The sequence below is a fragment of the Centroberyx gerrardi genome, chromosome 13 (assembly GCF_048128805.1).
Source record: "Centroberyx gerrardi isolate f3 chromosome 13, fCenGer3.hap1.cur.20231027, whole genome shotgun sequence".
NCBI lineage: Eukaryota > Metazoa > Chordata > Actinopteri > Beryciformes > Berycidae > Centroberyx > Centroberyx gerrardi.
In genome coordinates this window covers 27,217,598-27,245,251 of record NC_136009.1, presented here as the reverse complement: position 1 = coordinate 27,245,251, position 27,654 = coordinate 27,217,598, and the positions used below count along the sequence as shown (strand labels likewise).

The following is a 27,654-nucleotide window of genomic DNA, read 5'->3' as shown; positions in this document are numbered from 1 at the left end:
TGTGTCTATGTTAGAGTGTGTGTATCTATGTTGGAGTGTGTGTATCTATGTTGGAGTGTGTGTATCTATGTTGGAGTGTGTGTATCTATGTTGGAGTGTGTGTGTCTATGTGAGAGTGTGTGTATCTATGTTGGAGTGTGTGTGTCTATGTTAGAGTGTGTGTATCTATGTTGGAGTGTGTGTATCTATGTTAGTGTGTATCTATGTTGGAGTGTGTGTGTCTATGTTAGAGTGTGTGTATCTATGTTGGAGTGTGTGTGTCTATGTTAGAGTGTGTGTATCTATGTTGGAGTGTGTGTGTCTATGTTAGAGTGCGTGTGTCTATGTCAGAGTGTGTGTATCCACATTAAGTGCGTGTGTATCCGTGTGTGAGAAAGCGAGCATGTGACAGTGTGTGTAACTTTGTGAGCATATGGAAGAGCACGGAAGAGTGTGTGTAGCATTGTTGAGTGTGTGTGACGGCATGTGAAAGTGTGTGTGTCGGTATCATTGTGTGTGACAGAGCGTTAAGAGTGTCGGTCATGCTAAGTGTGTGTCAATATTAGTGTGTGTATCTGAGTGAGTGTGTTTATCTTTGTGAAAGCGTGTATCCATGTTGGAGTGTGTGCTCGCTGTGTGTGTGTGTGTGTGTGTGTGTGTGTGTGTGTGTGTGTGTGTGTGTGTGTGTATGCCGGCTGAACAGAGCTGTGTGTCTTACATCACACATGACCTCATTAGCGCCGGCGGTTTATTTTTAGCTCCTCCTCTATTCATCAGCCAAACGGGCCGGAGGAAACCATTCCTGTCTAAAAGGGGGGGGGGGGGCTCAGCGGAGTGTGTGTGTGTAATGTGTGTGTGTGTGTGTGTGTGTGAATGCGGGGGGGGGGGGGTGTGACTTTACACTGTTACACTCAGGGGAGTTTTCAGTTTCTGTCAAAGTTGAGTGTGAGCGTCGTCACCGAAGCTTTCACACTGAGATGTGAAATGATAGAAATGTGTTTAGAGGCAAAAGTTTTTTATTTTTTTAAATTCTTCAGTGGAGTTTTCATCTCCATATCAGGCATCATTTTTCATTGTTTTCTACATATTTACCATTCATTAAATTAAATGCTAAAATAGACGAAAACATAAGAAACAAGTAGCCTTACACATATTTTGGACAAATAGAAAAAAAAAGTAAAGAAAAATGTGTTTAAAATATGTTTTAAAAATAATGTCAGAGGAATTATAACATAGGAAGATGATAATTTTGGAAAATGATTGAGTATCTTATGTGATTTTAAAAAGTAGGAACAGGCTAAATATTAGAATTAGCCTTTGTTACAGCATGTAGCTGCTGATGTGATGTTTTTTATGGTTTTACTTGAACTGAAAGTTTCCATAAAGGTAGAGACAGTTTCATCACCTTGGCGTCTGTGAAGCCCACTGAAAAGCAGAGTAACGTTTCAAAAATACATGGCTGTCACTGAAGATAAGATAAGATGATAAGATAAGTTTTCTTCTGATGGCAGTTTGCTTCAAATCGAGGCTCACACCGGCCTCGAAAATCCCTGAAAGTTTGTGGATTTGAGAAAAATGAAATAAAGCCTTGAAATTTTGAAAATGAATGGATGGGCTTGAAAATACTTTATTTTTTTATTAAAATATAGCATCCAAATTCAGGATCAACGCTTTACATCCTGAGGAAAACCCTGTGATGGAGATCTGCGGTTTTAAAATGAATGAAAGAATGAATGAAGGATCTTACCAGGATTTCTTGAGCCCCCTCGTCTTCTGCTGCCTTCAAGTCCTGTCAGAAATATCAGAATTACAGCAGAGCGACACGAACGTGCCGACAAAGTGGAAAATACGACTCAGAAAGTCTGAATTGAATGCCGTAGGCTCTGTCTTTATTAAAAACCTTAACAGAAAGATTTAGTGTCTGTAATTAATTAGATACTGATGCTGGTAATGTGGCTGAGCTTGACATTATTTAAGTAATGTAACCAGTAGTGTAACTGATTACTTTTCTTGGGTAGTAATAAGTAAAGTAATTCATTAATTTGAAGAGATTAAAGTCAGAAATTTGTGAGATAAAAAACTCAGAAATGTGCAAGAAAAAAGTTCAGAAATGTGCAAGAAAAAACTCTGAAATTTGTGGGGGAAAAAATCTGAAATTTGCAAGAAAAAAAATCTGAATTCAGAAATTCAGAGTTTTTTTTCTTGTAAATTTCTGACTTAAATCTCAGAAATTCTGAGTTTTTTCTCGTACATTTCTGAGATTTTTCTCAGCAATTCAGAGTTTTTTCATCCTATCATATCATCCTTCCACTCTCTCTCTCTAATCCCTGTGTCTGTGTGCGGCTGACCTCAGACCAGTGAGCTGGAGGATCTGCTGGACGACCTGCAGAGCGGCGGCCAGCAGCAGCAGCTGTTCCCGGGCCAGCCGCCGGCCAGAGGGGCGTCCTGCCCTTCCTCCTCCTCCTCTTCCTCGGTGCCGCCGGCCTCCTCCGCGGACAAACAGACCATCATCAGCGACATCCTGCAGATGGCGGATAGCGGCGGCAGCCCCCCCACAGGAAACCCCCCCGCCCAGCACAGAGCCTTCCAGGGCATCGGCCCCGCACGTGAGTCACTTTGATGATTTGAAGGTCTTGAAAATGTTTACAATTGCACAAAATTTTTATGATCTATACCAGTGATTCTCAACCTTTTTCATATCAGGGACCCCTAATTTAGTCCACATTAGAGCCACGGACCCCCATTTGATGAGATTTTGTCTCTCGGACCCAAATCTGAGAATATTTTTATTGTCAGATATGATTTTGTCCAGAATCCCATCACTATCTGTATTGCAGGTAGAGAGATAACAGAGAAACTATGATCAAAACAGTCATTCTTCTACATTCTCTAACTGTGTTAACTTCTTGTAAATTAAATAATGCTGAAGTTTATACAATTCATCAATTTCATCAAACCCCACGTTTATACAATTCATCAATTTCATCAAACCCCACGTTGAGAACCACTGATCTCTACCGACGACGATAAAGATTTGCATTGTCAGTGACTCGATGTCTTTCGTCAGACACACTCATCAAATGTTCCTCTTCTCTCCAACTTTTCCACCCACATGGCATCAGACTCTTGAACTCACAAGATTCTCTGGCACTGCACTAGCCGTAACTTGCACTGCAATATTATGTTCTTATGCTCTTTTATTTTCCTCTAAACTTCTCTTTTTCTATTTTAAATGTATCCTTTTTTTTTTATTCTTTATTTATTTTTTGGGATTATATTGTGTTATACACTGAGAGGACCCAGTTTACCCTGTGTGTGCTGTGTATATGACAGATAAACACACTTGAACTTGGAACTTGAAGATAAGTTGAAACTTTAAAGTAAAATAGAATATAAAAGGAATAGAGCAGAGACAATAAACATAACACAATTTTCACTATCAGTGCAGTAGTATAAAGTAGAAATGTATGAATGTATAATATGAAAATATATGAATTACAGCTTGTATGCAAGGCGTGCAAAATTACAGCAATAGAACATTCTGAAACAAAGAGGAAATGAAAAAAAAAAAAAATGTAATTATACAAATGTCTAAAAATGAATGTGGCAATGACTTATTGATGTTAAAATGCAACACGTAGCATCTGAAAAATATACAAAAAATATGGAATGTATGCAGTATGATTAAAAATTGAAATGTCTTCCCTCCAGACTTTAACGGAGCGCGGCTGGTCCACCCGGGGCGAGGCGCGCCCCCGGCCCGGAGCGTGTCTCTGGACGGCAGTTTGGGCCCCAACCCCAACACCGCCAGGCCCTTCCCTCCTCAACACAGGCACAACGGCCCCTACTCCCTCCTGCAGCAGCAGCAGCAGCAAGGCATGATGGGAACCCACGGCGGCATGCCCAGCCAGGCAGCTATGGCCAACGCAGGTGAAGACAAATGACAAATGGATATTTTTTGTAGTGTTAAAAACACTTGATCAATAAACTTGACTTGACAGCAGTTATTTCAGGATATTTCTAGTCAAATTATCTTACTGCACTGGCAGATGATTTGAACTTTTTTCAAGACAATTTCCCCTGTTTCAAGCAAAAGTCATTACACAAGTTCCTCCTGAAGATAGTGGAATGTACTGAAAGCAGCAGAACTATTCTATCTGTCAGTGCAGGGAGATAATGTCACTAAAAACATTCCATATCCTCTTCTTCTACAACCAGGCATGCTGAGCGGCGGGTCAGTGCGGGGGCCCATGCAGCAGGGCTGGGGCCCCCAGGGGCCCGTGGGGGGCGCTGTGGGGCCGATGATGGGCCAGGGGGTCGGACCCGGCCGCATGGTCACCAACGTGAACGCCGCGCTCCCCATGAGAGGCAGCGGTCCGCCTGGAGCCAGAGCCATGGTCAACATGCAGATGATGGGCAACGGTGAGACGGAGGGATGATTAAATAGATGATGGATGGATGAGCAGATAGATAGATGGATAGATAGATAGATAGATAGATAGATGGATGGATAGATAGATAGATGGATAGATAGATAGATAGATAGATGGATGGATGGATAGATAGATAGATAGATAGATAGATAGATAGATAGATAGATAGATAGATAGATAGATAGATAGATAGATAGATAGATAGATAGATAGATGGATGGATAGATAGATAGATGGATAGATAGGCTCACAAACTGACATCAGCACTTCTCTTCTCTGTCTGTCCAATCAGAGATGGAGATGCCAAACCCCGCCTACCCTCAGCAGCAGGCACCGCCCAATCAGACGGCGCCGTGGCCAGACCGAATGATGGCCATGGATCACTATGGAAACCAAAACAGGTACGACGCTCGTCCTGTCCGGATACAGTTCAGCCCCTTCTGTGTTGTGAACGCAGCCTCGGTCTTAACCCTCGAACCCTGAGTGATGATGTCATCATGTTATAATCCAGGCTGCCGTACGGCGTCCCGCAGGAGGAGGGGGGGGTCTGCTGCGGCCCGGGGCCCGAGGGCCACCCGGACGAAGGGGCCCTGCTGAACCAGCTGTACTCGGTGCTGAAGGACTTCGAGGGGCTGGAGGAGATCGACAAGATGCTGGGAATCCCCACGCTGGCCGTCCAGGTGAGCCTCTGACCCTTCAGGCCAGACTCAAGACTAAAGGCTAGGCTACAGTTCTGAGTTCAAGTGTTGATTGATTACGGTGTCTGTGGCGGTGCGAGTATTTACAGTTCTGCGTCGGTGGTTCTGCACGTAGACCGGCGAAACACTAGATGGCAGTGTCGTGCTTTGTTGCATTCTGTCTAGAAGAAAAACAAAAAGTTATCGAGTTTACATTCTCTGAAATAGAACGCTGAGAATGGCGGTGGATAGTGATTTGGAACTTGGAAATGGCTTTGTTAGATTAGGAAGAAAAGCTAATTTGTCTATTTTGTCTAATTTGTCCATTATTGAAAAGGAGAAGATAACATTTGAGAGGATGGTGTTTCTTCGATCTGCTCCATGTTGTCTTCACTATCAGAAACCAACCAGAAAGTCAATGTTGGTTAATTCCTACTTATGCATGTAAATATCTGTCTCTCTGTGTGTCTCTGTCTGTGCATGTGGATCTGTGTGTGTGTGTGTGTGTGTGTGTGTGTGTCTCCCCTCCCTGTAGCGTCCTCTGTCAGACCAGGACCAGTATGTGGGCTCAGACCCGGCGGTCGGTCTGAAGCCTCCTCTGTACGGTCAGCAGTACGGCGCGCCGCACGGCTACAGCCTGCCGCCGGACGCCGGCTTCCACGGCCAGCTGGGCCAGCACAGGATGCCCGCCGGCTACCCCCCCATGATGAGGATGCCCGGGGTAGGAGGGGTCAGACCGGCCGGGATGAGGCCGGGGGGGCCCGCTCCCGTCGCACCCCCACAACCCAACAACCTGAGGCTCCAGCTGCAGCACAGACTGCAGGCCCAGCTGGTAGGAAGACCTGCACTCACAACACACAGCTTTCACTGAGACATAGGTTTCAACTTTGCTCGAGTCCCAAGTCAGTCTCAAGTCTTGAGGCACAAGTCCCAAGTCTAAATGTAGATTAACAAGTCAAGTCCAAGTCAAGTCCATATCATTAATGTCAAGTCTCAAGTCTAAATGTAGAACAGCAAGTCAAGTCAGAACAAATCAAGAGTCCAGTATCAATTTAATATCTTAAAGAAAACTAAATATCTAGGACTTTTCAATGCAATATGGTTTTAATAGGATAAAAACTTGGTAAGAGCATCATGAGTTTGATTTCTATAATCAGTTTCAACTTCAATAAATTCAATCATTCCATACAAATTCAGAAAACAGAATTTAAATTCAGTCGTCCGCTGGAACAAATCTCATCACTTTCAATCTGAGTCATTTACACAAACACAAGATCTCAAGTCAAGACTTTAGAAACCTTTTCAAGTCATCAAAGTACAAGTCAGAGTCAAGTCCCAAGTCACCAGAACCCAAGTCAAGTCAAGTCTCAAGTCTTCTCTTCATACATCAAGTCGAGTCTCAAGCAATTAAAACTATGACTCGAGAACTTTAACAATGAATCTTGACACCTTGGCAGCAAATTTTAAGTCCCGCAATCCTCGTTTCACTTTCAGAAAGAAGCTCATCACCATGAAAAAGACGCTGTTGGATAAACAAATACAAAACAAAGCAGTCGTTTTTTTTTTACAGAGCACTGGCCCACGCTCATATATTTCCTTTTCTTTTCACACTCGGTGCAAAAGAGCGAGTTTCATTTGCCTGGTGGCAAGACACTTAATGATGAGCACACGTCATGTACACACACACACACACACACACACACACACACACACTCACTCATACACTCACTCGCTCAGTCAATCACACACACACACGTACTGTACAGATATATAGAACTAAATTTGTGTTTCTTAGATTTGCCACCATGCCATCATGTTTGGTCACACAGTGTTTTTGCCCTGATGTGACTTTTAAAACGCTGATCTGTCTCCTAAAAGTGTTTGTTTCCTCTTAATTCTCACGACAGGAACCCTTTAAGAGTAAAACAGCCATTATTTGAGGGTGTATGAGTCTCGGCCGCCACCTGGTGGAGAGTTGAGGGAGAACAGGATATTGACTAAAATAGCACTGAAGATTTTAGCAATTTATTCAGATGTGACTCGTCCTTTGCACAGCTATTCCTGTCTTTGTCCAGGTGCCGGTGGGAGACAGGGGAGGACAAAGCTTTGCAGAAAATTTCAAACAAACACCTGGATACTGTGTTCTTTAAATATACGAATGAGTCACTCTGACGAAGGTTTTAACACCGAAACAGCAATACATTTTCACTAGTAATGCAAGAGTGCAGCGTGCAGGAGGTTATCTGAGATTTTAATCAATTTATTCAGAGGAAACTCATCCGTTAATTAAATGTAAACTTCAGGTAGGCCTGTCACTGAAAACCAAAGTGAAACCAAACCATGCAACTGGAGACATTATTGATTAATTCTGGAACTGATGGACTGACTTTATGATACATAACATCTGGCATTCGGTGGATGCTTTTATTCACAGCGTGCGTTCCCAGTGGGAATCAAACCACTGACCCTGACAGTGTTAGTGCCTTGCTCAACTCCTTGAGCTTCAGGACTAGAATGTACAAAGACTGACAGGCACAAGCATTAAATGCATTTTGAAGCTGTTAAGGAACAGTAAAATAAACCTAGATTGTGACTTCAGATGGCGAGGTGGAAAAGGATTGTTTTCCATCTGCTAATCATATGTGCAGTATGTGCACATACACACACATAGAAAATTTACCAAAAAAAATTACTAAAAACTGGAAGAAAACAGGAAAAAAAAGGCCTACTAAACCCTGCAGCTAATATCATTTGACAACAAAAACGTACAAACCCGAGGATATAAATAGACTCAGTTTCTGATGTCAAGTGGACTCATGATTGAGTTTGTTACAATTAACTTGTCCAGCTGATGTTCTGGACTCAAAATGTATTTCTGATCTTTCATTGGTTGTCGCTGTCTCCTCAGCAGAACCGTCAGCCAATGGTGAACCAGATGAGCGGAGTGTCCAACATGAATCTACCTCTAAGGTCTAACGTACCAAACCAGGTCAGTCCAACAGTCTCTCAGCTGTTTCTCTGTGTCTTTTATCTGTCTCTCTGTCCAGGTGTATGTCTTTCTCTCTTACTCTCTCTGTCCACGTGTCTTTCTCTTACTTAGTGTCTTACATTATGATTGAGTGTATTTGTATTTGTTGAACTGTCTTTTATTTGATTCATAACTGTTTGATTTTGACTTGCTATGTTTAGGGAGTCAAGTCACACTCTCTTAGAAGTGGTATTTCATGGAATTTCCTGTCATTCCAATTCAATTCTAACTGTTTCCTTAGATCTGGGTGACATTCCAATCCTATTTCAACTTCAGGAAATGAATTGGAATCTCAGTTCAGTTCATGAATGGCCCCACCCCCGTCATACCGGCCTCCATGAGTGTAACGGTGTGTTTGGTCCTGCAGGGAAGCCTCAACGCCCAGATGCTGGCCCAGCGTCAGCGTGAGTACCTCACCAACCACCTGCGCCAGCGCCAGCAGCAGCAGCAACACGTGCACCAGCAGCGCGCCATGATGATGCGGGCGCAGGGCATCAACGTGCCGCCTAACATGCCGGGCGGGGGCGGCGTCCCGGCGCCGGTACCCATGGGCGGCGGCGGCAACCCGCGCCTCCCGCACGGCAACCAGCAGCAGTTCCCCTACCCGGCCTCCAGCTACGGTACCGGCCTGCCCTCTCCTCCTCCTCCTCCTCCTCCTCCTCATCCCGGCTCTTCCAGCCCCTTCTCCTCTCCTCTCTCCCCCGGCGCTCATCTGGCTAGCCAGGGCATGCTGGGAAATGTAGGCGGGCAGTACGGCGGGGTTTTGAGTCCGCCAATGCAGCACAGTGCCTTCCAGTTCGCCAGTTCAGGTATACGATACGAGCGCAGCAGCGTCGTCCGTGGAAGCGTCTTCTGTTTTCTGTCGTGGTGATGGTGATCAAATGTTACAATCATCTTTGTTGGGTTATTTTCATTTTAATTCCATTTTTATGTTTTTTGGAGGTTGATTTGGCTTGCTTGGTGGTTGCATGACTGTAATCTGGTGCCGATCTCTTGTGCTTCGTCTAGTGGATTTGTTGTCTTGTGCAAATCCAGATTTGTCACATATGTTTCTGGTTTTGAACTCAGATTAACTCCCCATCCAATTTCTTCTTCTTTTCTATGATTTTAACCCACATAATAAACCAATCAGGAGACTAATAGACCAAATTTGTGTGGACATATGTGTATGTGTAGGTAAATAGTTGTGGTTGTGGTAGTTGTGGTAACGTTGAATGCCCCTCCCACTTCTTTCCATTTGTTTGATTTCCCATGTCTGTTGTCACACCAACCGCAATAATGGTTCTAACAGTTTGTTGTGGATGCATACTGAATCTCATCTGACCAAAACATTGATTCTAGAGAAATGTTCAAGGCAATTTTGGGAAGTTTCTGAAGAAAGGAGAGGACAGGGTCATGAGAATATTGGAATTGGAGAAAGTACTTTTCAACTTCAATTGATATTGTTATCTCCCTTTGAAACACATGTACATGCAGGCATTTCACCAGAGGGGTCAGAGGTCAGGGACAGTAAAGAACTCAATGTCCTGCACAAAGACACTTCGACAGGGACGGACAGATCGGCTGTTGCTGGGATTGAACCTGTGATTTTCTGATTATAGGATGGTCGATCAAACCATTGGTCCACCTTGCTGAGAACTGGAACTTACAGCTACAATACACACACACACACACACACACACACACACACACACATACACACACACACAATTTGCAAATCTCATTCTCCCCTCTGGTTTAGAGGAGAGACATTTCCCAGTTCCCATTTGTATTGAATGCAACATTACTGTGGGAAACGCTGAGATTTTTGTCCACCAGCTGCAGTGGCTGGGACGTCCCAAACTACATCAGCCACTCTAGATTTTTTAGAATAGATTTTGACAGAGAATAAGATCTTCAAATGTCTAAAGGTCTGTAACTTACCTGCCACAGGTAAAATGTGTCAGTATTTGGTTGGGGGCTGCGGTCGGTTCCCACCCTGGTTATCAAACTTCTCCACATAAACATCCAGTTTACGATCCTTGTCTCCCCTCCAACCTCCAGGGATGAGCCAGCAGCAGCAGCAGCAGGATCCAGGGTCGGGCTTCCCAGGCGGGGCCGCCACCCCCCAGAGCCCCCTCCTGTCCCCCAGGATGGGGCAGGGTCCGAGCGCCATGCTGCAGCAGAGCCAGGGCCAACCCCACCCCCAGGGCCACAACCAGGGGGCCCCCGGCTACCAGGCCAGCATCGAGCACAACGGCTGGCCCCAACCCACCAACGTCTCCACCGGCAACAGGTCAGAAGAGTTTACCAATTCACTGGATATGATGTAAACATCCTTAGGCCGGATGTTAGAGGAAAGAGGTGTTTGTCATCAAGCTGTTTGGTTGAGTTGGGATCATGACCCCATGCAGCAGAAAAATCCATTTTTAAATCCGGCATTCCTTTACCACCCCCACATAGTAATAAACCAATAAGTAATATTTCTCTACTTGGCTATGAGTGTGACAAATTTTTAAGGGCAGATTTGACCCCAGATTGCCCCACACAAATTTTATAGATTGGGGTCATAGCTTTGTTTTTTTGCGGGTGATCACACCAAGCTTAAAAAATATCTTGAAGAACCCTTTGAAAACTAAGTCAGTCAAACAGTGCTGTAGTGTGTTTTGCCACAAGTCAAAATTAAATCTTGCACTGACGACTGTATACTCTCTCTTCTTTCCAGTTTGTACTCCCAGCAGTCCCAGTCCCAGTCCCAGTATGCCCCACAGCCCAATGGAGGAATGTACAATGGCAGCAACAACATGAACCTGGTTGCCATGGCCAGCAATGGTGGCAACATGAACCAAATGTCCGGACAGATGACCTCCATGACCTCCATGGCTGCAGAGCAGGTGAGAGGCATAATGTCTGTTTGTTACTCTGCAAGCTATTTTCTATGTCATGTCAACTCATAAACCTCATGTATGAGTTATTTTGTTTCTTTTGTAAGTATTTGATTTATTTTGAATGTATTTTATTTCGATTCTCATAATTTGTTTTAACTCTGGTGGCACTACAGAGCATTTCAATTATCTATTGTAAGTAGGACGCTTTCTTTCTTTCTTTCTTTTACCAGAGAGAGGGAGCTGAAAATCTGTTTCCTTTGTTGCTTTGAATAAATCACCAGTGTGACGCATACAAACACCAACTGTTAACTGAATCAATTCAATTAATTTACCTAATTGTTCATTTAACCTTTTGCCTGGACATTGAACTTCTTCGGTGCCTGCATAAAAACCTGTTTCACTGGTGCATCAGTGCCTTTTGAATCTTTGCAGTGCAGATTTTTTGGGGTGAAGATGAGAAATACACCCCTTTCAAACATGCAACCTTTTTCAGTGTCGACATATTAACATTTCTTTAAAAGTTCTATATTGATGTGTGTTAGAGCAAAACAATTTTGTTGGTCAGAACTAGAACTAGAATTTCAAATCGGTCCAATTTCAAAATTAGAGAGCTCCTCAGTATCCAGGAATAATGCTAAATTTGTCAGCAGTTGTCATATAAACACACATAGACACTAAGTGTTTGTGTGTGTTGTGGCCTTCCTTGTGCAGGTGAGCAACAGCAGCCTGATCCTGGAGCAGCTGGCGGGAATTGACATGTTGACACAAGAGGGCGAAGCCACTTCTGTAAGTAAACCACTGTCTTGTCTATACGTTAGCTTGGATAAGATATTTTAGAGAAATTTCTGTATTAATCACACAAGGCAATCTTACAGTGTTTAGAAAACCTTACTTTATATTAGCTAGTGTGTTGTGCATTGTAGAAAAAAGGAGTCTGTAAGAAATGTTGAAGCCTACACAGTGATGGAAATAAATCCTGAATGTAAATATATACGTATACGCCGATGATACTCTGCTATATCTGTCACAAAAACCCAATGTCCTGATGCATGCAGATGCAGGTGAATGTTCTGTGCTAGTGCTGCTTGATCTAAGCATTTGACAAAATTGATTATTGACCTTAAATTCTGTTATCCATGTACCATGTGTGTCAGTATTGTACCGCGTGACTATATGAGCTGTCGACATGTCTCGGCAACAATAACCCCAAGACGAATTCCTGCCCATTTATTTTTCTTGTTGATTAATGTGATCATGATTGTATTTCTTTTGTAGAATTATTGCTGACCCCGGTCTTGGTCGAAACAGCAAAACGCCCGACATCTACTCAGCCGGCCAATCGAGAAGCATCGAGGAGGCGACGACACACAGCGGAAACACCGGTCGCTCTAACTCACCAGCTAACTAACAGAACAGAGAGGAGACGAGAGGACAACCAAGACACACAAAAACCCTCTGAACCGCATTCACTTTAGTGTGGCTTAGTGCCCCATTTTTGTACATTTTATACAGCGTGTTTGCCGAAAAGCCTGGAATCATAGAGAAGCTGCCAACTGGCGCCTTAACCTCCTCCGCCATCCTGACAACTGATGTGTGCTGGGAAGACAAGTGTGACAAGTAAAAACATACGGTATTACTGTATGATCACAGACTTTTCGGGACACCTTGTATTTTAAGTACTTAGCTGACGCTCTTACAGTGACTTACAGTACACACAAGCACATTCATTCATATACACACAGTTTACAAATAGATTCGTACACATGCATCCACACACACATATATATATATATACACTAGATCAGGGTCAAATCATCAAATAGTTCGTAGTGTTTTAACCTGCTTGGAGTGCCAGATGGGTGGGGTTTGCAACACAATAAAATACATTGAATCCAAGTAAGTTTAAAGGTGCTCCATGTAGCATTTTAACAAAAAAAAAATCATTACGACATTAATTTTGACACATTAGCGTAACAAACGAGACCATTGCAGAGAAGATTGTCAGCCTCTAGCAGCTTCTACTCTGCATTTTAAACTGTGAGCAAACCAGATCGGATTTAGAGGGAAATCTGCTGGGTTGCTTTATGGCACATAAGAGGAACTATTTTACTCTGCAAGTAATACACAACTTTATTCCTTTATAAACTGCATAGATTCACATTCACTTCAACCTACCTGGTCTGAATGTGTATTGGCTGTTTTCAGGGGCTGTTATCGTTGTCTTATCCTTCTTCTTGCTCTTTAAAACAAGCTGAGCGACACCAGGGAGGGGGAGGGAGGACAAATAGCGACATCCTCTTTGAGACAGGAAGCAAAGGGGTTTATGGGAAATGTGGTCTTAATTTTAAGAAACAAAATGTTACATGTGGCACATTTTAAACTATTTCAAAGTTAATTTAGTCAACTTTTCTGTGATTGACAGCTTATTGGACACTATCTGAATTATCTTGTTGCTGTAAACCCCACTGATCTGGTATCAGTCTCAGTTTCTGATATACAGACACATCATACACACACACACACACACATTCACACTCACTCACTCACAAAGTGTTGCTTTTAGTATCTCCTCTGGTCAAATGAATGTACTTCTACAGTTTCCCACTGAAAACACAACTAGGAATCCTCTCTGAAGTCTCTGAAGCAGTGTGTATGTGATAAACATAGAGTAAATGAGACACTGTGTGTGTGTGTGTGTGTGTGTGTGTTTGTGTGTGTAAACCTGAAACAATCGATGTCACAGCTTCTGACATTAGAAAGGTGAATGGTTGACAAGCGTATACGAAACTTCTCAATTTTATTTTTTACTGTTCTACTGCAGAGCCTGACTGAAGTAGTCAAATTAAAAGGTTTATGAAAAATGTTTTACAGGTATTTATAGTTTTGAAAAAGTTTTAGAAAGATTCTTTGTATGAAACACAGAACAATCTTTCTTTAAGGAAAAACCCTTGAAATGGTACATTTTGGTGTCGATTTGAGATAAATACTTTTTAGGTCCTGTAGTTGCAGGTGAGCTATATCCCTGTTTCATTGCTTTTTGAATGAAGGTGAATATTTATAGTGTACATACGTAGATTTATAATGTCCTTTTATTTTCCCCAGCAGATCAGAGTTTAAATCTACAAACATTCGTCAGAGGCAGAGCTGCTCTGGAGGCAGAAACAATCTGATTGGTTGAGTTAAACCTCAGTGGGCGGAGCTAAAGAACCACAGCTTTTCAGAGCCCAAGTTAGCTAACTGGCAAACCTGAATGGTGAAGAAGGAACTCTGGTCAAAATAAAAATATAAATGGCAATGTCTTATTTTTTTTAATTCATTCCTGACCATGGCGTTCATGATAGGGCTGAACGATTTTGAAAAAATATCTAATTGCGATTATTTTGACTGATATTGCAATTGCGATATGATTTGCAATATTAGAGGGAATGATAATTTTTACATCATTATTCTCATTTTCATTGAAAAACGTATTAAAATGATTCTGGTGTGTTTTTTGCGGGGATCTGTACCAAACAAAGATGTTTTCTTAAGTCTGTAGAATATGATGTGTAGGCCAGGACATCTCTGCAGCACGACAATATTTAATTTAAAATGGTGTTTTGACACACATTTCACCTTTAACAAATATTGCGCCTCCTGCGATTTGAAAATTGCACTAGGCCATATTGCGATTTCGATAAAATTTCGATTAATTGTTCAGCCCTAGTTCATGATGTTGAAGGTCAGCAGCTAGCTAACTAGCTTACCTAGATAGCTATAGGCTAGTATGGCTAGTTTGAACTTGAAGGTCAGCTAGCTAACTAGCTAACCTAGATAACTAATGACTAGATTGTATTTTTTCAGTTAGCAGCAGAGCGCTAGGGTTCATAATATTAGCTTCCTCCTCTCTTACTTCTTGTCTTTTTCACTCGGCTTCAGTCTAATGTTACTTAGCCAGAAAAACTGCAGTTCTTTTTCTTTGGCTCCGCCCACTGAGATTTAACTCAACCAATCAGATTATTTCTGCCTCCAGAGCAGCTCTGCCTCTGACAAATGTTTGTAGAACTAAAAGTCCAATCTGTTGCAAATAATTTTAAAATGACACTTTAAAGTTGTGATGGACGGGTCGGGCATTTAGCTGATGCGGTTTCCCAGAGCAACGAACCTGCTCGAAAGACACGCGCCGGGTCTTGTGGGGATTTGAACCTGCGGTCTCTGAAGGACAGGACAGTCTCTGGTCCCTCTGCTAGCACTGAATACAAAACCAAACCTGACTCAAGAAGATATGAAGTTTCGGTCCAAAATGAGACGTCTGACATTTGAGAAAAAGTGACACCTGGTCTTAGAAATTGATTAATAGTGCAAAAATTACAATTACAAAAACAATCTGTGGTACTTTTTAAAGGATAGTAGTCGGCTCATGTCCTTTACTGACAAAATGGTACATAGATACGTAGCATTTTGTGAATGGACTCCTCAGATCAGTTATAAGGTGCTCTCTCTGTTCATCAGGGTGCTTTCTCATACAAGCTTTTAAGTGTGAACTAAACTGACTGTATAACAGGCAACATGTATTTTTCAAGCCCTGTTTGCTCTACTTTGGACGATCCAGAAGTCTGTAAGCACATACTGTAACAAATGAGGTATAATGGTGTTTTTTGTTTTTGTTTTTCTTTCCATAAGAAGAATGTGAAAATTGCAAACTGACTGCAAAATGAAACGCTGAAATGAAATTAGGTGAAAACAGCTACAGTATATTACTAAGGTTTGTGCCGGTCGTGTCCCGGAGAATTTGAAGGATTTTTGTTTTCTTTGTAGCACATGAAACTTCTCAATTCACATTTTCCTTTACGATCTTTCATCTTTTCAAAACGTTTTATTCCAGTGGATGTACCAGTAAGCTGTAAAATCCCAAAGATTTTACAGCGAAACCTTTAAGAGAAACTGTAAGCCATGGAATTGTTTTGAATGTCAAACTTTCCAGACCAGACGCATAACGCTCATGTACAGTAATTCCTAAAATTTTAGATGAAAGTGAATCATTTCCTCTTTGATTTTGACCGATACAGTATACATGTATATTGAAGATTTTTCTTAACTTATAGATCGATATTTTATCAATTGGTAAATAATTCATGCAAGTACCTTAAGATGCTAAAGACCTAGCATAATGCCTTAGATCTGTGATTCTCTGTCTGGTGTGTTAACTGTAAGGTTTACAGGTGTATTGTATAATAGTCACATACTGCTGAGTGTTTTACCCCGCCTTGGGTGTAGAAATTAGACGACCACGCTTTTAGTATTTTCCCCCCAAAGTCCACTACCTAATTTGGTAACACTTTACAGCCTCATTCCAGTCTGTTAACCTGTGCAGTAACAGTAATACTGTGTTAGTACTTGGTGAAAATAATAATAATAATACATTATCTAAGTATAAAATGTGCAAATGTAATTGTTTGTAGTTATGTTGTGCTGTTGCACCCTCAAGTACATTATGTGTCAGGGAGATTTTCATTAAGTGCAAACGATGTTATGGTTTATTTAAAGGGGCATTCAGTAATCTGTGATCTGTGTCGACCTCTACTGGTGACAAGCAGGAATTACAACAACATCGACAGATCTCCGGCACTTTTTAAACATATAAAGTCAATATTTTTCCAATAAAAAAGGAGTAAGCTAGCTAATTAGAGCAGAGATCCAGCAGAAACGTCTAGTAAAGAGGAAATATATCATCATGCTAAACACTGGAATAATAAAACCGCTTTGTCATTTGTTTTTTTGGCTTGAGAACGAGGCTTTTTTAGGCTTTTGTAGCTGAAATGCGAGTGTCTGGAAACTCCAGTGGGTGAAAAATGTTTGTTCCAAAAAGCCAGAAAGTTAGTTTTGAAAGCCAGAAATCTCCATGAAGTGGTAAAAATCTTACTTCTCGCCCCTTTAAAATAATTCCCCACAGCTTAACTGACTGGAATGAGGCCTTGGTAAAGTGTTATCTCTGATTTTCTTTGTGATCAGTTGTCGGTTGTATTATTTGTAAAATTTGTTTGATATCCTCAAAAAGAAGAAGAGTGTTTGTTAAGAGTACAATGGTAAATCGGAGCAATATGTAAAAGCATAAGGAGAGTGTGAGTGTCCAGAGCTCAGTGTTTTGCGGTTTCAAGAGATTTTTTTTTTTTTTTTTTAAATTATGATCCCGGCTGTGATGTTCATATTAAACATCTCAGCGGTCACACAGTCCAGTACACACAGTTTTAACCCCCAGTGTGAGAGGTTTATTATGCAAAAGTCCAGACGTTCACACACTTATGCAAGCTGTCGACGCTAATGTTGCTTTTGCCAATGCTGCTCGCTAATTTATGATTCATGCCATTGTAAATAAATTATTTTTATTGAGTGGAATTGCCCGCGCCTCTTTTATTTCATCTCTTGTTTCGCTGCGTTGCCGCTCTGCAGGACAGCTGCTTAATATCTGTGATTTATATAAACGATCATTTACTGACACAGAACTGACACTGATTACATTTTACGCCTGTTTCTTAAACAAATGAACATTGTCCATCCATAAAGTAATGATTATTCATCAATTTGATCTGGTAAATCCACTGACAGCCAACAGCTATTCATTACATCTCATTTTGACTGAGTGGATCCTGTGTGTGCAATGCTTTCTGTGTAACAGCAGGGGGCGATGTGGTCACACTCAGGCTTTTATTGTCTAAATCACTCTTTCCATTACTTTCCATTGACAACAAATATTACTATAATATTCCTATAGGGACTTACAGGGTGTCTGTGGTGCTTGATACTGAGTTAAAGTGACCTTATGGTGCTTTATGGTATATTTTATCTCTGTAATATTTCTATAGGGAGTTATAGTTTTGTTGTATAGTACCCTTCTAAACTGTATTACAGGATTACTGGAGTTCTTTCTGATTAAAGCAAAAGTCTCATGGAAAGATATAATAGTGAAGATATAATACCATTTATTATCATTTATTATTATTATTTTATAATTTCTCCCTCTGCATGTTCTATTCTCCAGAGTGTAAAGGAGAAGACAGAGTGATCCACGAGGAGTGTATATGGTTATGAATATGTTATGAAAAGTACATTTTGGGGGAGAAAAAATAATTTACTACAGATTGTAGTCCTTGAATACGTTCTTTATTTTCACTTATTGCTCAAAAATGTTGCCACAGTAAGAAGCAGCAACAAGGCTTTTATTTTGTGATATTTTGAGCTGAAGTCTTAGTAGAGATGCAGGTTTCTGTACCAAAGCCCTTCATTACGTCACTTCCTGCCCAGGAGAAACGGGCCAATGAGGACGCTCGATCAGAGAGTATCAGGTGAAGCGAGAGGAGTCACTCCTACCAATTTCTTGTCCTCATTTAAATGAGACCCTTCTGTTTTTGGCTGACTTGAAATTAGTAAAAACAAATAACAATAAATAATACATTTTTAAAAAACAGTTTAGTTTAGCCGCTGCTCCTTAGTACATGTGTAATACGATGATGTCTGCTGTCAGGAATGAATATTCATGAGGGTTCTTGCATAAATTAGCTGTTTAGATCAAACTTGATTGAGTCGTTGCAGCAGCAAATAGTAATAGGATACAGCAAAGAAAAATAGAATATAAATAATAGAACAAATGAAGAGTAGTAAACATAACACAATCAGCAATTAGACCTATCATACTAGAATGTATGAAGTAGAAATCTATGAATGAAAAGTATGAAAACATGAAATTACAGCGTGTGAGGGAGTGCAAAATAACAGCTGAGCATGAAAAGTATGTACAATAAAAATATGAAATGTATACATTATGAAAGTAAAAGAAACAATACAAAGATATCAACATATACAACATATAACAACATTAGTTATTCGTGTTTCAGTTGTACGCTGGGCAGAAGAAAAGTTACTTCTGGACGCTGTGAACCATCTAGACGTTTAAACGATCTTTGGCTCAGCCGCTGCAGAGGACGATGCTCCCGGTAAACAACTCTCGCTGTGGGTCAATACTGTCAAGCTAGACACAATATGATACGACATCCGATCTGGACTTTCAAAATTAAAGTCTCGTTCTAAAAAAAAAAAACCCATCAGATTTCAATCAAGGTTCAAGGTTCTTTATTGTCATAAGCACAACACAACAGCAAGATGCAGATAATGCTAGCTATGAAATTCTTGAGCCTAGAGCCAGCCACAACAATGTAAACAAAGTTTAACAAATAAAGTATACAAATGCAGTAATAACATAGCAGTGCAAAATGGTAAAGTGACCATCAGTAGCAAGTAATCAAAATATAAAGTGGCAGAGTAAATAACAGTATAAAATAGAATATATACATGGAATAAAATAAAATATATGTACTTTTCAAAATATATGGGCGTATGAAATGGAATGAAGATGAGATGTACAGTAAAGTTAATGAACCCCGTGGTAAATTTGGATTGTCGCAGCAGCAGAGAATAGACTGTAGATAAGATTAAGAGACATGGTGAGCACTGAAGATTATAAAACACTTTTTTTTTTACAGCAAGTGCAGACTGTTGGGCCTCGGTGGGAATAACTGAAAAACACATCATTCAGTGGTTTAATGTCATATCTACTAATGGATTTACAGATTTAAAAAGTACTCCCAACGCCATTCATTCAGTTTGTTTGTGATATAGGACATTCACTATTGAAACCACATATGCCATCAATCACCAAGCATGCCAATCATATCCCAACCTCATCCCAAACTGGACTCTGCCTTGTGTTTGATCCCTCTGAACCCAGAGAGTGGGCATCAAATTAACCAGCAAAATTAAAGTTGGAAATTAAAAGCCCTAAAACTGCAAGGGACGGTAGCTGGAAAAATAATCTGCTCACTCCATCTCTGTACCTCATTGCTATCATGGTGTTATCCACTGTCTAATGTCATGTTCTAGCCAGGTCTGCGGCAAAGAAAAGGAATAAAATAAAAAAAAAGCTTTGAAGGGAAAACTTTGAAAACACAACACCATGTCATTGTAATGGGCATGGTCAGCATTCACAGACCTGAAAGACTTGCATCTTGACTTGGACTTGCACCAAAAGACTTAAAAACAGCTCTGTTATCTAGTACAGTGATTCTCAACCTTTTTCATATCAAGGACCCAAATTTAGTCCACATTAGAGCCACGGACCCCCATTTGATGAGATTTTGTCTCTCGAACCCAAATCTGAGAATATTTTTATTGTTCGATATGATTTTGTCCAGAATTCCAAGATTATCTGTACTGTAGGTAGAGAGATAACAGAGAAACTATGATCAAAATAATCATTCTTCTGCATTGTCTAATTGTATTAACTTCTTGTAAATGAAATAATGCTGAAGTTTAACAATTCATCAGTTTGCTGGGGACCACCTGGAACCCCCTCAAGGACCCCTGGTGGTCCCCGGACCCCACGTTGAGAACCACTGATCTAGTACACTCTGACCTGCCCCCACTAGCAGCGGTTAATTCCCCCCAAACCAAACTTGCCCCCGTCCCAGATGGAAATTCTAGATGTGGCGCTTGTGTAACAGCACCGTTAAATGCCGCCGGGCAAGACTTTTCCCATTAAGGGGATAATTTCCTGCAACACGAGAGGCATTATATCTTGTCCATGTGGTAAATACTATGTAGGCAAAACGAAGCGCGCGCTCAAGACGGGCTGATACATGGGGATAAAAAGTAGTAGACAGCCTGGTGATTATGAACAAGCACAGATCCTGTACAGACCCATGGCGTGTGTGTTCAATTCTCTGCACTGAAGCGCTGCCACACGGTTAAATTACCTGATTCCACTAATGTTACTTAAATACCACAAGATGACGTCACCTGCCGTTAAAGTCTGTAGGGCAGCGAAGACGAGTTACTGTCTGAAAACCCCCCGTTACTGACTGTGAAATGTTAAGTTTCAGACTCTGTGGATTGAGTTCAGTCTGCTGGTCTGCTGTCTGTACATCTCCAAATTACTGACATGATGTGATGCGACATCAGGCCATTAGAGATCCATTTAGATCCATTTCTATACACTGACCAACTTTTGGTTTGATTTTGCCTCTGTTGTCTGTATGGGAAACACTGCAGCTCACAGTCAAAAACGCCCTCTAGAGGCCATCTGACGAAGTGCATCATCTCACTAAGTGTTACCTGACTGACTGACTGACTGACTCCTGACTGACTGACTGACTGACTGACTGACTCCTGACTGACTGACTGACTGACTGACTCCTGACTGACTGACTGAGTGACTGACTCCTGACTGACTGACTGACTGACTGACTCCTGACTGACTGACTGACTGACTCCTGACTGACTGACTGACTCCTGACTGACTGAGTGACTGACTGACTCCTGACTGACTGACTGACTGACTGACTGACTGACTAACTGACTCCTGACTGACTGACTGACTCCTGACTGACTGACTGACTGACTCCTGACTGACTGACTGACTCCTGACTGACTGACTGACTGACTGACTCCTGACTAACTAACTCCTGACTGACTGACTGACTCCTGACTGACTGACTGACTGACTGACTCCTGACTAACTAACTCCTGACTGACTGACTGACTGACTGACTGACTCCTGACTGACTGACTGACTGACTCCTGACTGACTGACTGACTGACTGACTGACTGACTCCTGACTGACTGACTCCTGACTGACTGACTGACTGACTGACTCCTGACTGACTGACTGAGCGACTGACTGACTGACTCCTGACTGACTGACTGACTGACTGACTCCTGACTGACTGACTGACTGACTCCTGACTGACTGACTGACTCCTGACTGACTGAGTGACTGACTGACTCCTGACTGACTGACTGACTGACTGACTGACTGACTGACTCCTGACTGACTGAGTGACTGACTGACTCCTGACTGACTGACTGACTGACTGACTGACTGAGTGACTGACTGACTCCTGACTGACTGACTGACTGACTGACTGACTGACTGACTGACTCTTGACTGACTGACTGACTGACTGACTGACTCTTGACTGACTGACTGACTGACTCCTGACTGACTGACTGACTGACTGACTCCTGACTGACTGACTAACTGACTGACTCCTGACTGACTGACTGACTGACTCCTGACTGACTGACTGACTGACTGACTGACTGACTGACTGACTCCTGACTGACTGACTGACTGACTGACTGACTGACTGACTCCTGACTGACTGACTGACTGACTGACTGACTAACTGACTGACTCCTGACTAACTAACTCCTGACTGACTGACTGACTGACTGACTCCTGACTAACTAACTCCTGACTGACTGACTGACTCCTGACTGACTGACTGACTGACTCCTGACTGACTGACTCCTAACTGACTGACTGACTGACTGACTGACTGACTGACTCCTGACTGACTGACTGACTGACTGACTCCTGACTGACTGACTGACTGACTCCTGACTGACTGACTGACTGACTGACTAACTCCTGACTGACTGACTGACTGACTGACTGACTGACTCCTGACTGACTGACTGACTCCTGACTGACTGACTGACTGACTCCTGACTGACTGACTGACTGACTGACTGACTGACTGACTGACTGACTCCTGACTGACTGACTGACTCCTGACTGACTGACTCCTGACTGACTGACTGACTGACTGACTAACTCCTGACTAACTGACTGACTGACTGACTGACTGACTGACTGACTGACTCCTGACTGACTGACTGACTGACTCCTGACTGACTGACTGACTCCTGACTGACTGACTCCTGACTGACTGACTGACTGACTGACTGACTCCTGACTGACTCCTGACTGACTGACTGACTCCTGACTGACTGACTCCTGACTGACTGACTGACTGACTCCTGACTGACTCCTGACTGACTGACTGACTGACTGACTCCTGACTGACTGACTGACTCCTGACTGACTCCTGACTGACTGACTGACTGACTGACTCCTGACTGACTGACTGACTGACTCCTGACTGACTGACTGACTCCTGACTGACTGACTGACTCCTGACTGACTGACTCCTGACTGACTGACTGACTCCTGACTCCTGACTGACTGACTGACTGACTGACTGACTGACTGACTGACTCCTGACTGACTGACTGACTCCTGACTCCTGACTGACTGACTGACTGACTGACTGACTCCTGACTCCTGACTGACTGACTGACTCCTGACTCCTGACTGACTGACTGACTCCTGACTGACTGTATTTAGTTTATTAAACTGTATTTAGTTTATCGCCTGATCGGTCTTACCCAAGGCATATTTTGCATACCTTTAAATATGCAAAATATATCATCAACATATCTCGTGTAAACCAAGATGTTGGGCATTTTGATTTCCTCAAGCCTAATCCTAATTTGAGGGAATCAAGTCTGCACTGTGTGACTGTAGAAAAAACTCAAGAGCGTGAATGGCTCCATGAGGGACATTAGTGTGAAAACTACATCAAAAGTCGGGGAGGGGAAATCAGATGACCTGTGTCTTTGACATATGAGGGGGCCCTTCAGCTAAGGGTCTGATAAAAAAAAAAAAAAAATCAACAAAAGTAGAGACAGCAGAGGTAAGAGAATCTATCGATCCAATCCCAATCGATTTTGGGGTGGATTCTAAGAAAATCGCACTCGCGTTTGGTGATATCTCCTGAATTCAAAAAGCTTTCAAGAACCACAGACATGGCGGCCTTAAACTGAGCCTTAACAGGCCAGATTATGTATTAGCATGTTACAGGCAACTTCACGATAGGCCTACGAAAAATATATGAATACTATTTTATCTTCTAAGCTGTGAAACTAATAAATATTTGCCTTTCCTTTAAGGTCCTTTTATAATTATGTTACGTACCCCTAGCACTCTGTGCATACTGGTGTTTCTGTACATTTATGTTTTAATTTTTTTTGGAAACCACTGCTAGTAAACCTCGCTCCCCCGTGACACATTTCATGCTTTTATTCTGAAGACAGAACCGTCTATCTTCCGGTACTATTCTATCTAACTCTGTCTGACTTGACGCAACTCAGTATGTTTTAGCGTAGTGTTTGTACGGGAGAATTTCTCCTGACTATAACCGACTGTCCTCTCGGGGGCTTTGGGACTTGGACATGAGGATTGGAAGACCGTGCCGTCGCTTAAGAATGTCAGGTTTGTAAAGCGCAGTATCGCTGTTATTATTTTTTTTATTCATTGAGGACCGTTAGCTCTGCCGTACCGCTAGCTGACTGGTTAGACTTGTCAAGACCAGCGTCAACACCAGTCAGGACATAATGTAGTACTTCCGGTTGTACCTTTAAAGATTAAACCCGTTCTTTGCTTTTTGCTAGCCCCGCTGCGCTCCGTTCTCTCATGTCACACCAAACTCTATTCAAAAACAGTCAATTTAACAACATCTTGCTTATCGCCAAAGGTACACACGTCGTAGAACAAAAAGTAATACGTTTTCTGATTCTGTAAAGTCCTCTGGTACATTCGGCAAACATAACATAAACATAAATTGCGTTCATTTTAATAAAATGTGAACTTTTCCAAAGGTTTAATCTGTTATTCTTTTATTCTTCAGCCAGTGGTGGGCGGCAGCGAAAAATGTGAACCAAGTATAAAAGTTATAATTTAATTAAATTAAGTGCTGCTTGTTGGATAATGTGTATGCCGAATTCACCAGTACACCGTAACAATTCCTGAAAGGTCTTAAGATATGTTCTACCAGGTATGTACGTTTACTAACAAGTGAGATAACATTCAATTCGTAGATTTGTAATGGCGTATGGTGGAAGTGTCTTTCCATACAGCACGCCTGGTTGACTTGACATCATGTAGGCCTACAGGTGCTGCAATTGTGTAGCCTTTAGGAAAAATTGTTCCACGGCTATTGTTTTAAAATGTCTCTTTTATCTAGACATCCTTCTAAACTGTCTGTTATGTTTTTTGTGTTCAAGTCATAAAATATTTATTTTAAACCTTAGATTTACCCGTCCACAAGGCACTCTCTCAGCAGGAAATACCTTAGTATTTATTTTGCAGGGTTTCACCGCATATTAAATGCAGGCCTAAGGATTTCAATGAGCTTTTCTGTTCGGCTTTGCTGTTGTGTTGGGTACACCAAATATCAGGAAAAAAAAGCTCTGCTACTTTACTTCAAGCTTCAGTAGGCCTAGATTTTTATTGTGTGGTCAGCTGGAAACAAATACACTGATGACATTCACACACGCATTTATATTTGAGGGTAAAAAGACTCATGAAAAAGAAAGAATGCCAAGATTAAGAAAAACGAATTTAGTAATAAAGTTACATAACAAAAATGTGCTGCTGGGTGCACAGTGAAAGTAGGCTACAGGTACACAAAATTATGTCAAGTAGTTAAAAAAGGATTATCCGCACACATTAGAAAGGAGCTGTAATCCAGTGTGCGGATAATCCTTTTCTGAACCACTGTTCATGACTCTTTTAGCAGCTCCTGGCCTAAATAGCCTATAGGTTGGATGTGCACACCTCTTCTAGCCTTTTTATGCAAACTAATCTTGACATTCTTTACGTCTTTTTCATAAAGTCTTTTCCCTGAACTATCGGCGCCTTAGCCTAATCTTTTCAGTGTGGTTGTCACTAAAACCGAGTATTTTTGAATTACAAATCAAAGGTGAAGCTTTTATTTTGAAGGCGACACCGACCCCTTTCCGGTGCAAGTGTCGCTAACTCTGTTGGGCTTGACGCGATGTTGTCAACACAGCGAGCAGCCGAGCACTGCGGTCTTTCTCAATGCAACATTATCCAGCAGCTCGCCGCCGTCTGACTCCGCTCAGCCGCTTCACACTTCACTGTTTTCTCGCCGATTATTTTCTCTCTCGTATCTCTATTTTTACCTTAAATCGCGTGGGATTTACACTTGAATTTTCCTCTAAATGACAAGCTATCTCGCCTGCTGGAAGGACAGCTGGTGCGGTGATAATATCGGGGGATGCCCTTGACTTGGAGAGAGAGAGAGAGAGAGAGGGGGGAGAGAGCATCATCATGTAAGGTATTCAACAAAATGACATTGTGATTGTGTTGTTTTCACTGGCAGGGCGGTCGGCGATGCGGCGCAGACTCTGCAAGTTCATTTTGTCCAGGCTGCGAGCGTCAGAGCAGAAACATCCTGCTGAGAAAAGCGTCTGCAAAGTGGAAATGTTGTTGTGCATCCGCAGGGAGTCCCGGCCACGGAGCTGAGGAGGCCCGAGTCTGCCTCCACATCAGAGGCTGGCAGGAGAAGATAAACCCGAACCAGAGGCTGTCCTGCCAGCGCTGCAGATAAGCAAATGCTGAAGCCGTGAGCCCGTTTTCTTCTCGCTGTCTTCTTGCTATTGGGGCCTTTCTTGGTGCCAGAGACACTATTTGTGGGAGTAGATGCACCTATTAATAATAACAGCCTCTGAACTGTAAATGTAGGCTTGAAACTGGACTGTTTTACTTTTGCACACCCGAAAAAAAGCCGGGTTCGACTGGAAAAGATGGCCGACCACGAGGAAACGGAGCTGTCAGAGTCTCTGCGGAAGGAGGACGGCTTCTCCAGCGAGCTCGAGGAACCGGCCGCCAACTTCAAATCCAAAAGTTTGCCCATTTTGAACGAAGCGGCGCCGCAGGAGGAGACCTTGCTAGGCGGCTCCGTGCAGATGTCCATAACGGCGGAGGAGAGCACCGAGTTCATCCAGCCGCCGGCCAAGACCGAGTCCTTCCAGGCCGAGTCTCCGACCAGAACCAACTACCCGCCCAAGCCGGGGAAGGCGGCGCTGAACCGGCCGAGCTCCTACATGGAGAACACCGAGATCCGCAGGAGCAAGAACCTGGCGAGGAGGAAACCGCCGGGGTTCTTCGCCTCCAGGCTCGCTCGGTTCCGCCTGCCCAGCAGGAAGTACCTCAGCGTCATCCTGCAGGACTCGCGCTGCTTCCTGTTCTGCATGTGCTACCTGACCTTCATCCAGTCGCTCATGGTGTCCGGCTACCTCAGCAGCGTCATCACCACCATCGAGAAGCGCTACAGCCTGAGGAGCTCCGAGTCGGGCCTCCTCGTCAGCTGCTTCGACATCGGGAGCCTGGTGGTGGTCGTCTTCATCAGCTACTTCGGCGGGCGGGGCCAGAGGCCTCGCTGGCTGGCGGTGGGCGGGGTCTTCATCGCCGTGGGCGCCGCCCTCTTCTCCTTACCTCACTTCATCTCCCCGCCCTACCAGATCCAGGAGGTCAACTCGTCCTCGGGCAACGAGGGCCTGTGCATGAACAGCAACGCCAGCGGCAGGGACCGCGTCGACGTCACCTCCTGCCCCAGAGACCAGGAGGGCAACGAGCACAACCTGTACGTGGCGCTGTTCGTCATCGCCCAGATCCTGGTGGGCATGGGATCCACGCCCATCTACACGCTGGGACCCACCTACCTGGACGACAACGTCAAGAAGGAGAACGCCTCCTTGTATCTAGGTAAGAGCGTTCGTTTTGTTGGGAATGTGCGATGAAACGCTCAGCCGTTCGCCGTCGTGACTCAAAAGTCTGCAGGTGTTCATTCCAACCAATCACTGCTGATTTCACTGTGAGCTCCTCCTCTCTCTGGCTGAAGGTGAACTAAACGGTGAAATCAGCTGCTGCAGTGATTGGCTGGAATGAAAACTCTGCGGACATTTGGGTCACGATGGCACGTGATTGAGA

General features: G+C 42.9%; 2 protein-coding genes across 2 annotated transcripts in view; both read left to right on the top strand.

Moving 5' to 3' along the window:
• Nucleotides 1-12,512, top strand: part of LOC139910179 (nuclear receptor coactivator 2-like) — a 59,265-nt gene extending 46,753 nt beyond the window's left edge. The window contains exons 11-22 of the mRNA XM_078287529.1: nt 2,333-2,585; nt 3,691-3,909; nt 4,198-4,401; nt 4,705-4,813; nt 4,924-5,092; nt 5,625-5,921; nt 8,001-8,078; nt 8,485-8,926; nt 10,161-10,392; nt 10,822-10,990; nt 11,696-11,770; nt 12,260-12,512. Of these exons, the coding sequence (XP_078143655.1) occupies nt 2,333-2,585; nt 3,691-3,909; nt 4,198-4,401; nt 4,705-4,813; nt 4,924-5,092; nt 5,625-5,921; nt 8,001-8,078; nt 8,485-8,926; nt 10,161-10,392; nt 10,822-10,990; nt 11,696-11,770; nt 12,260-12,271 (2,259 nt within the window). The 3' untranslated portion in view covers nt 12,272-12,512. The remainder of the gene's footprint in view (nt 1-2,332; nt 2,586-3,690; nt 3,910-4,197; nt 4,402-4,704; nt 4,814-4,923; nt 5,093-5,624; nt 5,922-8,000; nt 8,079-8,484; nt 8,927-10,160; nt 10,393-10,821; nt 10,991-11,695; nt 11,771-12,259) is intronic.
• Nucleotides 12,513-26,468: 13,956 nt separating this feature from the next.
• LOC139910177 (solute carrier organic anion transporter family member 5A1-like) overlaps nt 26,469-27,654 on the top strand; it is a 37,243-nt gene continuing 36,057 nt past the window's right edge. Inside the window, exon 1 of the mRNA XM_071897399.2 lies at nt 26,469-27,429. Within this exon, the coding sequence (XP_071753500.1) occupies nt 26,469-27,429 (961 nt within the window). The remainder of the gene's footprint in view (nt 27,430-27,654) is intronic.